We start from the raw sequence: 11,867 nt of genomic DNA on the forward strand, positions 1-11,867 counted from the left end.
GTGGAACAGATATACAAAAAAAAAAAAAAATCCGTCAAGTAAAATTCATGCATGTCTCAAAAAAAAGTTACTTTACTTTGAAGTCAAAAGCTAAAAATTTTAACTTTAAAAGAAAGTCAAATTTTAACTTAAATGAAGTCAGTAATTTTTGCGTACCAAACTAACTTTTTGACTTTTCTACTTAAATAAGTAAAAATGTAACTTATTTTAGTGTTGCCAAACGATACCTTAAGTCACACAATTCAAATTCATATAAGTCCTAAAAAAAGAGAAAATTTTAAAAACACCCTTGTATACACATACTTGTTCAGTCTCTAACATTGAATGTGAATCTCTCACTCTCTCTCTTTCTCTTCCTCTCACTAAAATTCCAAATGATGAATATATTCTTTCTTCTTCATGGCATACTTATTGTTGTGCATCCACACCTTAAGAACATGTCTATCAACTCCTAACTTTACACAGAACTGATTAATTTCCCCTTCATCTTGCTTCCCAATCCTCCACCCAATCTTCTCCGCAAATTCCAACATTTTTTCTTTCTGTTCTTGACTGAATTTCGTCCTCGACCGTTTCTTCAATCCACAAAACTTCTTTAGTTGTGGTGGCTGCTCTCTTACTCCAATCCCATTAGACTGAACACACACATTGAGTTCCTCCTCACTGGACGAATTGGTGGCGCCGCCATTAAACACCATCGTAATTGGTTGAATTTGCCTTAGTGGCTGACTAGTTGGCTGGAATCCCAATTGAAACTTTGGGTACTGTTGGATTGGTAGTGGTGAAACTCTATTCCCTCTGTAGTTATAAAATTTTGGACCAGATTGGAGCTCACCGTTAATCTCTCTCCGGTGGAAATTCCGGTGGCAATGGCAGGCGGCGCATTTCAAAGCTTCACCACTCGGCATGAATTCTCCACAGCCATCAATCACGTGTCCTCCAATGCTAGCTGCGTGATTTCTTAGGCATTCTCTGTATAGGATGATAGATTTGTTAGTAGTACTAGTTCTAGGGTTTGTTGATCCACTTGCAATTGGTGAAGATGATGGTTTACCCAGATCTAAAATTGGATCTGGATACAGTGGGATGTCCATTACTGGTTTACTAATTACTAGTTGTTGCCGGGGATGATCTTGGGTTTGACATGGATATAAAGGTGCAAATCCATTATTGCCCTTCCCACTGATTTCCATTGATGAATTCTTCAATCACACAACCTCACTCTCTAGCTTCTTCTTGATGCTTAAGATCAACACATAAACACTTCAGTTTTTCATACCTATAACAAAACTAAGTTTGGGTTACTTCATCCTTGTGGGTGGTAAATTCATCAACCCACTTTTCAAGTTTTATCCCTTTATTAAGATGTTGATCGTGTGAGCAAGTAATTGAGCAGTATCTAGGTTTAGTTTAGAAAGATATTAGTTTAGAGAGAGAGAGAGAGAGAGAGATGACATATATGAAGAAGAGACCATCAAAACTCAAATGAGGAATAATTGAGGTTAAAGTAGTACTCCTAAATATATCTTAATAAAGCAAGCTACTAGAGATCCATAAACTAAAAGTAGAGAGAGAGAGAGAGAGAGAGAGAGAGAGTGTGGGATTGACTTGAAGAAAGGATTGTTTCCTACCAGCAAGCTAGCTATCAAAACTCAAAAGGCCCTAACATGGGATGTGGAGAAGGCTTTTTTGTTTGGTTGGAAGAGAGAGAGAGAGAGAAGTGATTGATGAGAGGTGGTAGGAAATAGACATCAAAACAACCGACAAGGTCATGTTCTTCTCCACTCCCACAACCTGCAATTTGGTCCCCCCAAATCTCTTCATTATTTTCTTATCTTTCTTCACATTGAAACCTCCTTAAAAAAAATGTATAAATGAAAATCAAGATTTACTCAAGACAGTCCCATCCCATAATGGGTGACTCTAGTCAATGCCTTTTGACTGGCATGTTCTCTAGGCGCTCATCCTTAGACTATCTAGTCAGAGTGGGCAACCAAACGCTCAGTCTAGTCTAGTTCGAGAGTTGGCAGACTAGATAGTCTGAAAGGTTTCAGATTGAACAGTCTGAGACCTTGCTTACCTTCTCAAACCGTCTGATTTAAGGGCTTGTTTGTGGTCTCGGACTAGACCAATCTGGAAGCATTTCAGATATGATAAACACCATTATTATTTATACACATTCGAAATCAATCCAAAATAGCTGATAAACATTTTCCAAAGTTTAAACACTTGTAAAACTTTACAAACTAGATTGAAGGACAAAAATCATTAAAAAGAAAAGTAGAGCGGTTAGAACCTATCATTAAAATAAGGAATAAGCTTTGTAAGTATCGATAAACTCCTTTCTACTACCTATAATGGAGGCTTGAGGCCACCATTGGCCGGTCCTCCACCAATGCCTGCCACGTATCCGGTTGCGATCGTGAAAGTTATCCCTCAACCGTCTAATTGAGGCCTTACCCACGATCCTATCACGAGTGTTACTTGGTAATGCCTTTGTTATCGGTTTTGCGCCATTAAAACCTTCTCATCCCTATATAACAAGGAAGGGGAAGTCACCACTAACATTATTCTTCTCCTCTCTCTCTCACACACACACACCAGACACACAAATGCAATCTCTTGTTTTCTCTTAAAACACAGTGCAGCTCGAACTCTCTTCGAATAGATTATATAATCGCACTTTATCCCTGCATAGCCGGACTACTCTCACATTTGCCTTCGACAAGGAGTCATTGAGAACATCCGATCACCATTAACATTTTTTTCTCAGTAACCTTTGTTCTTTTTCTCCTCCCAGAATATAATCAGTCCGTAGAGCCGAGTTCGGACCCCTCTACGAGCCAAACTCGACTCTAACTACAATGACTTCTTCCTCATTCTAGTCATTTTACTTATTTTCTGTATAAAGTCACTGACTAAACCGTCACAGTCCATTTGACTGTCACTACTTGGGTTTCCTCGGGCTTCACGAGCTCCCTTTTGTTTCTTTGCTCGCAGGACTCTTTACAGACATCATTGGTCTCCACGAATACAAAATCCCATGAGACATGCCCAATTGGTGACATCAAGCCATCCAGTTATCAGTTAAACAACCTCCGACTGCTTTACTCTCTCTCCCGCATCTACTTTGACCTTATTCTCTCTCACATACATACCAAGGAAGAGATACCATAACCTCTCCCTTCGTGTAAAGTTGTTGCCGACAACCAATTTGGTGTACTTACTTTATTACGTTATCTCTTCTCGCGACTATATGAAATTTTAGTTGTTTTGCCAACAACCCTTGGCTCAAGTGGTAAGAGGTAAGTCTTCCAACTTAGAGGTCAAGGGTTCGAGGCACACGCTTACCAATTCAAAAAATAAAAAAAGATTTAGTTGTTTTGCATGCTTTTATCTCATTATCTTAAAACATGTCTTTTATATCTAATGCGTATGTTTTCAGCTTTCAAAACAAGTCTGAGTTTGAGAAGAAGACTTGTTTTAATGTCTAAATTGATTAGAGAAGTAAACACATGCAAATACTCAAAACTGTACAAGTAATTTACACATTTTTTTTATTTCACTATCCATATCCAGATTTAGAAAAAAAAAAACACCTAAAAAACAATCATTCTAGCCTGTAAAATAACTCGGCCAATTCAGATTTGGGAAAAAGCAAACAAACAGAGCCTTCGAATGATCCCACAAAATATATACTGATTTAACAAAAGTCGTCTCTGGAACCATGGTACAGGGAAGAAACTATTTAAATGAAGAGCAAGTACCAACTTTAAGTTGAAGGTTTCCCTTTGGTCATACCTAATTGATAAATTTTTGTTATAATCAATCACTGTATAGATGAGTAGGCAAAGGATCATCAGTTCTAGATGCAAACTTTAATGGACGAGGAAAATACCAAATTCAATATGGAGATGATAATGGTGCAGAAGGTAGAAGAGCTTCTTGTATGAGTTTCTCTGTGAGAGCTTTAGAGAGTCCCATAACACTATCCGGTGCTCCCATCTGCATAGCGCCATCAAACTTGTTTCAACGCGAAATATACAAATAAAATAAATTCATCGATCGACAATGGCAGTTCTTTCCATGTCATCCACAGACAAAATTTTCAAATTTGAGAACAGGATCGACCCAAACTCAAAGAAATCAAAGGCTCAAAGCGATTTCTCTTTTACCCTAATGCTCTTAGGGGAACCAGGGTGAGACTACAGACCAATCATGTGTTGGAGTAACTGAGTTAGTCAGCTTAGTTGTGCGAGGGGGTTGTGGTCACTCTAAAAGTGTGAGGAAAAGCCTCACCTCTTGAGCTAGCTTCAGGAGTGAGAGAGGCCCAATATCACTTTAAGGTAAGCCTACGACCACACCAAAGATCATTTTCGGATCCTAGTTGCAATAGCCTAATATCTATGTGGGAGACGTACCTTTCCTTACTTTTCTGTTGTTGATAGCTGAACAAGTATAAACGATTTAATATTAGGTATTTTGTCTTTTATATTCTTACAACAATTACAGTAAGTCTCTTCCGATGATTATTCAGTGATGCAAGGGGTTTTACTTCTTCACAGCCACCATGATTTTGATATCTTAAGTGTCTGTGTATAAATAACTGGAAGTAGAAAGACAGAAAACAAACCACTGCTTCAACGAAGGGCAATGTCAAAGGGTGCTCGAGCATTAGACCTCCGGCAACGTTGAGCACGATTCCCTCATCAATCTATAAAGAAAGAAAAAACATTCAGCTAAATCGTTCGGCTTCATAAATGATAAAAGCAACAATACAGAAAGAACATGTTTTTGTATTTTCAATGATTTTACCAGGTTGTCAATGATCTCATCAGGTATGTCATGGAAATAAACCTACACAGCATCATTGCAAACGCATTACCACCACTGCATCATATACACCATAAAGTGACGAACTCGAAAAAAGTGACGAAAACCAGATGTGATCAAGAGAAAGGGTAAAAATAACCATAAATATGAGAATAATATCACAATATTACCTCAACTCTGTCGTATCCTCCTTTTCGGGTTCCTGTCTTTAGGTTGGTAACAAGAACAGATCCCACCACAGATGTATGCCCACCAGAATAGTCTGTAAAGTATGTAGAGATGACAATAGAACCAGCTACATTCCGGTGTCTGTGTGTGTGTGTGAGAGAGAGTGATTAGACAAACCTTTGAGGAATCGACGTGCTTCGGCCTTGTTGGATGGCTTCTCTCTGATTATCCCTTCATAGACCACCACCTCCATGTCAATTGAACTTATTAATGAGATGGAAATTAAAAAGCACAAATGGGTATCCTAGCTAAAGTTAATGATATTGGTTGCATTGCAATAAGCCGCATACCTTCTGTTTAATGTGAATTATGAAAGCTCAATCACATATATTATTATCTCAATATTCTACTAACTCTGTTAATGTTACTCTCTATAGATAAAAGGTGTAAAAGTAATTATATAAATAAATTCAGAAGCCATATGATGCATAGAGGCGTGCCATTTGCGTATTTATTCTATACCCATGACGGATTAGATAGAGCAGAAAACAAAGATAAATTAAGAAGTCCATAGTTGAATGGCATCAAAAACGAAAATAACATTGCCTCCCTCTCATGTTCTACCAAGGATAACAAAATGATGAAACTTTCATAAAAGTAATCTTCAAGGGACTGGAAGAACTGATTAATGCATACACAAAATTATAATACGGAGTCGTAACAAGGAAAAAGTTGAGAAATACTGTATCTGCAGTAATTAGGAGCGTTGGTTCAGCATTGTTCTCTTGGAAATAAGAATGTTGAAGCCGAGAGAGTATGGCATTTGCCTGATGGTCAAGAATGAAGGTTTAAACAATTAGACTTTGAAGCCACACCAAGAATTTCAACCGGACTCAGCAGTGTAAAATAAGAAATAACAACTCATTAGAATATGCAATTACAAGAAAAGCTTTCTACTACCAAGCAAGGAATGAAATTTCGGTTCGGTCGGTCCAAAAGTGGAAACGTTTCGTAGAAATGTTTCGGTCAGTGTGGAAATCTCACAAATCTACAGAAATGATAGAAATATGATGCAATTATGTATAACAAGATTATTAAACCATAATAAAGCATAAAAATGATGTTTACATTATCTATTAGTTTAGGGAGTATTAACAATTACACAGTTACTTCCGGGGGTAAATTGAATAATTTTTTGGCTATAACACCCAAAAGATAACATTCTTACTAATAATAATTAACAAACTATGTTAGTTTGAGAAGGTATCGTCAATTACGCAGTTATATTAGAGGTGTTACTAAGATAAAATCAATTTAGGCAGTTAAGTCAAGTCGTAAATCATTCAAATAGATTTAAAAACCATGGAAAACATAACATAAAAATCAAAAAAGATCTAAGAGAAATGAAGATGAAAAAGACGAAGAAATGGATATTTTTCTAGTATTAGTTTCTCTGATTTTTTTGCTAGACTTCTACTATGTCGGTCGAAATTTCCATCATGTCGGTGGAAATTTAGATATTTCCCACAACTTCGGTGGAAATTTCGATCATGTCGGTGGAAACTATGCAGGAAATAGTTGTAAGTGTTATTTCGTGCACCTAATCTCATTTTAGGAAACGTTTCGTGAAATTTCGGTGAAATTTCGGGAAGTTTCATTCCTTGCTACCAAGTTAGTCTGTTCATTAATTCCATTACTCTGTCCGCTTTAAGCTACTTCCCACACCCCATTGAAGCATAAATTATAACCTAACATCTCTTAACAAGTGGTTAAACATGGGGATAATGAGTATTCTTCCAATCTTAAACAATACAAAGAACCCTTCTATTAAAGTGGTATTATGTTGTTGGCCACTAAGCTCGAAAAATCGGAAATCGGGACTAGTCGGCAGACCCGGGCCTAGCTACTAGTCGGGACTACAACGGGACCAGTCGGATTTAATCGGTTATATATATATATATATATATATATTATATAATATAATAATAATAATAACATTATATAATATAATAATAATAATAACATTAAACTAATATATAATATATATTATACAATAATACATAGGTTCCTCATTAGTCTAAAGTTCTAAACTATTTTTATTATTGATAAAAGAAAAGATTGAAGGAAGAACTTCTTTCATATAGTGCCAGCAGCCAAGAGAGAGAAAGAAGGGAGAGATAATCACGTGGTATCTTTTCACCTACTTTTGACAGACATAGAGAGAGAAAGATGAGGCAGGTAGTAAACACTAAACATGAGAGAAAAACAAATCAGTGTATAAGGAAGAAAAGAGATGAAAGGATTGAGAAGGAAATCGAAGGTGACGGAGACTGTTGCTGAACTTCTTACTCTTCTCCTCTAATTCTCTCTCTAACGTTTCTTCTTTTATCTTCAATGGTTGCTGCTATAGCCTATTAGGGCAAGAAGTAGTAGAGAGAGAGAGGGGGACGGCTGCATAAGGAAAGAACATTAAAACCCTAACTTTAAGTTGGGGTTTTGAAAAAAAAAAAAAATAGCTGCTGCCCGAGCCGAGTTAGTCGGCGCCTAGCCAGCCGGGTAGTCGGCTCCTGGGTGCCGGCTAACTCGGCTGCTGAAATCGACTAGCTGACCGAGTGCTAGTCGATCGGCAGCTAGCCGATTAGTGTGTAAGCGGCGCCTAGGCGCCGGCTAGGCGCCGCTTTTTAAAGCATAGGTTGGCCATAATATTTCCCTTGGTTCATGTGGCATACTCTCATACGTCCCCTCACATGTAAGGTACTTTGAGCCAATCACGTGTCTTTTTGTTGTATCACGTGGAGTGGACCACGTGTGCCCGTTGGATACTGGGGTCTGTGACGTGTGGGCATAGCTTTCTTATCATGTTAAGTTTGTGGGCATCCAATCAAAATCAATTGACAATGGGTGTAGCGGTCCTAGATGTTTTATTGTTGGTCATGAGACTTACTTTAGTCCTTTTGTCAACTATTCTCACACCATTTAAGTTTAAAATTAGTTATAAATGTATCTTCAAAATAAGCAATTCACAGAGATCCATAAACTCCTCTTGCTTAGATTTTTATTGTGAAAAATACAAGTAGAAACATTCACCTTCGCCTCAGCTAGAGCCATTACCAACTCTTCTGGCTTTTCCTTTCTAATACCTTTCTCATCTATATCTGCAGTCTAAAATCATAATAGGGATTAACTTGCCATAATCAACGAGAACAAATTCAAAAGATTAGCATAGTGAGTGCACAAACCATGATGGTAAATTCATATCCCATCTCAGTTAAGATTTTTCGACGAGCCATCGAAGATGAACCCAGTATTACCTGACTAACAAAAACGTCATATCAAGTATTAACAAAATACTCTAGCATTGACCCTGAAATTACATTAAAAGTCACTCTGGCACAAATACAACATGAACATAATCAAAGATAATGCTTGTCTTTTTCTCTATGTCAGATCTAAAACACAAGAATTTAAAATTACATCAAATTAGATTTCAGAATGTGTGTTTTTTGTCCGACCCGTGATGTTTAACATGTCTGAGTGGAAGATCCGAGTCGATTTTTAGGTCCCTTTGACTCAGACAATTCAAATTCAGACAATGAGAGACAAAAAAACAAACCTAAACCCTCTGTAGGATTATTAACAGAAAACCACATTTCTTAGTAAACCAACATCTAATCTCCAAGTAAGAGTTAAAATGCCTTTTGTAAAGAATAACTAGTACCTGTTCAAACAACAAATTAGGAAATATTGCACCTAAAAATTTGATTCATTATCTTCCTTCATTTTGGAGAAATGTAAAAACATAATGTAATTTACGCAAAAACACACAGAGAATTATAAACATGTAATGTAATTTGAAAAGCTTTAAAAGATGAGATAGAACAGTGACGATGAAATAGAACTGAAAAGTAGGGTTTTATTTTGAAATAGTAAGTATGAGTAAACCTTGAAGGAAGAAGGAGAACCATTTCCACCCATCAGTCTCGCTCTCTCACTGGCTCTATTCTCTCTCTTCTGCGTAGATAAGGAGCGGATGGAGTAAAGAGGGGTGGGAGGGATTCTTTTTGTGGTTTCACTGGCTTGTCGTTTCCGTGGAGGAAGTTTAAAGCATCGCCAATTGGAGGAACCCCAACTTTGTGACCAGCTTCCTGCCTAGCCCCCTACTTTATCAAAAATACCCAGATGACCCCTTTTTGGAGTTACTGTTATAACTCCGTTAACTAGTCATCACTCTCTCTCCTCTATCTCATCACCTCTCTCTGCCACCTCATCATCTTCATCGGCGAAGGTAGCCAACCGACAAAATTTTCGGCCGACAACCTTCAAATTTTTTTCCTCTCATCGCTCGCTCTCTAAATACTCTGACAAAGAGAAACCCTTCGCCGGAGTGTTTAGAGAGAGAGAGAATAATTTTTTTTTAAGGAGAGAGAAAAAAAAAAGTTCGTAGGTCGCCGACCGGCGACTTCGCCGGTGAAGACGACGATGTGGCGTGATAGATGATGTGGCAGATAGAGGTGATGAGATGGAGGAGAGAGAGTGATGACTTGTTAACGGTGTTATAACGGTAACTCAAAAAGGGAGTCATTTGGGTATTTTTGATAAATTGGGGGCTAGGCAGGAAACTGGTCACAAAGCTATGTTCTATTTGGAAAATAACCCTTATTTTATTGGTTATAATTTTAGATGAGCGTGACCCAGTTGGTTAGTGCATTACACTACAATATAGAGGTCCTAGATTCGATCCACTGGAAGTGTAAATCCAGAAATATTGAACTTTGGTTATTAAAAGTATAAATAATGTAATAAATTTGTCGGGCTTTAGGTCTCTTTCATCTTGTTGGACTTCACACCTAATTCATTTCTTGGTTTATTTTAGGTGGTTATCGTGTTTGTCACATGTTCGTGATGTATCAATGGCTTGTAAAGAGTAAGGTAGAAAAATTCCAGGGTACAAAGTTTTAGATGGAAACAAAATATTTCGGAACTTTTTGTTTCCTCTAAATACTTAAACCCTCTTTCCTCCACCATCAACTCTGGCGACTTCCACCACAAATTTCAGTGACACTCCACCATCTCCGAAAACACTTCTTCCTTTCTCGTCTTCCCTCTTTTTTTCTCTTCTCCTCTATCCCTCTCTGTCTATTTCTCTATCTCGCTCTCTCTCTCTCTCTCTGACTCCCCTTTGCCGGAGCTCTGATTTCAGGTCCGTGGAAGGCCCAGGCGGGCAGGACGACCACATGGGCCCCCACCATCAAGGGCCTATTTTTCTTTGAGATCAGGATGATGCCTATTATAGAATAAGAGCTCTGTAATCATTATGTGAAGTCTCTTAGCTCAACTTGCAAGTCATCTTACCCTCCATGTAAGTGGCGCGGGTTTAAGTCTCGTGGTTTGCGATTCCTTTGTTTTTTTCACTAATTAGAGTTCGATTGTTAACTAACTTCTAATTTATTGCCCCATTACACCATTTTTTTGTGAAAAAATTATTGGGTTATTTCTCAAATGACCCCAACTTTGTGACCAGCTTCCTGCCTGGCCCCCCAGATTAGCAAAAATACCATAGGGCGGCGACTCCTGCCGGAAAAGATGATGTAACATTTTAGGTGACTTGGCAGAGAGAGGAAATGAGGTGGAGGAGTGAGAGTAACGGACAGTTAAAGATAACGGAAAAAGGGGGCTGCGTATGGGTATTTTTGCTAATCTAGGGGGCCAGGCAGGAAGCTAGTCACAAAGTTAGGGGCCATTTGGGAAATAACCCAAAATTATTTTCATTTTGGACCATTATACTTTATAATTTGATAACTAAATATTAAATACGATGTTACACTAAAATGCAAACAATCTGTAAGAGTTGAAATTTTATTGTGTTATTTGTATTTATAAAAGTATAATCTGAGACATAATAAATCGATTTCTTTTTTGTTACAAGTGATTACGGATTCTTAGACTAGATTTCCTAAAAAAATGATTTTTTTTCTGTAACTAATTTCTTCGAAATACATTTGGATTTGTCTATAATTTTCATCTTTCTGATGTTAAACTATCTTACACTTTGATTAACTTTTACTTGTATTTTTTTTTTTGAAAAGTCTTTATTCAAATTTGGCACAGAACTCAAAATTCTCAGCCACGACCCTGCCTGGGTTCGTCTAGAAACCAGACCAAAGGAGATCTGATTTCGTCTGATTTGAGACCAAGTCTGGTCATCTGAAAACAAAAAATCTAACGAAGGGGCTACTCCCCTTCGTAGGAGAGAGAGAAAGAGACAAAAGATAGAGGGCAAGGAGAGAGAGAGCGAAACAAGAGGGAGAGAGGAGAGAAGAGAGATGTTGGAAATTCCGACGAGTTTCGCCTGTTGACGACTATTCCGACAACATAAAAGGGAGGATGTGTTTGGGGGAACATTTTAATTTTCCACCCTTTGATATTTTATTCTCCTATAATTTGGGGGGGGGGGGGGGGCAGCTATCTGATGTTCTTGAAATGTGGGGGAACCGAGAAGGAACCGAAAAACCAATTATAAAGAAATAAATGCCATAAAGGTCTCCAAAAATTCTCCTAAAGTTGTTACATCATAAAGACGTGAGAAGAGTGAAATTATAGAGTACCTCAGAAACCAGATTTAGCCCGAAAGAAAGTTTGGTTGATATGGTTTCATTGAACTTAATAAAAAGATTATGGATTATCCTATATGGAATCTTGCATTGACTAAGAACCAAGGTAGAGACTAAATTTGGATGGAATCTTGCAATATTCCATTAAAGAAAGAGAATTTATTCTCTCCCCGACTCCATAAATTATTCCTTTTAATTTTGTCAATCTCGGATAATTCGAAAGAACGATTACTGATAAGTCAGAATTCGATTATT

The 11,867-nt window shown here is 37.6% G+C and overlaps 1 protein-coding gene and 1 pseudogene across 2 annotated transcripts; both read right to left on the reverse strand.

Moving 5' to 3' along the window:
• Nucleotides 1-145: 145 nt before the first annotated feature.
• Nucleotides 146-1,340, reverse strand: LOC147551670 (zinc-finger homeodomain protein 2 pseudogene; annotated as a pseudogene).
• Nucleotides 1,341-3,532: 2,192 nt separating this feature from the next.
• Nucleotides 3,533-9,104, reverse strand: LOC147551671 (uncharacterized). 2 transcript variants are annotated; one of them, XM_086665018.1, is made up of 10 exons: nucleotides 8,944-9,104; nucleotides 8,241-8,312; nucleotides 8,089-8,163; nucleotides 5,745-5,828; nucleotides 5,179-5,248; nucleotides 5,004-5,095; nucleotides 4,816-4,857; nucleotides 4,634-4,714; nucleotides 3,899-4,005; nucleotides 3,533-3,801 (listed from the first exon to the last, which is right to left on the reverse strand). In XM_086665018.1, exons 1-9 carry the CDS (start codon nucleotides 8,974-8,976, stop codon nucleotides 3,904-3,906), a joined length of 651 nt encoding a protein of 216 aa, XP_086521144.1. In that variant the 5' UTR covers nucleotides 8,977-9,104; the 3' UTR covers nucleotides 3,533-3,801; nucleotides 3,899-3,903. The 2 variants fall into 2 exon arrangements, with proteins under 2 accessions (XP_086521144.1, XP_086521145.1); XM_086665019.1 differs by having other exon boundaries at nucleotides 8,241-8,316; nucleotides 8,944-9,075.
• Between the last annotated feature and the right edge of the window lie 2,763 nt (nucleotides 9,105-11,867).

This window comes from Eschscholzia californica, unplaced genomic scaffold (genome assembly GCF_041429995.1).
Source record: "Eschscholzia californica isolate CP2 unplaced genomic scaffold, dmEscCali1.0.p SCAF_3, whole genome shotgun sequence".
Taxonomy (NCBI): domain Eukaryota; kingdom Viridiplantae; phylum Streptophyta; class Magnoliopsida; order Ranunculales; family Papaveraceae; genus Eschscholzia; species Eschscholzia californica.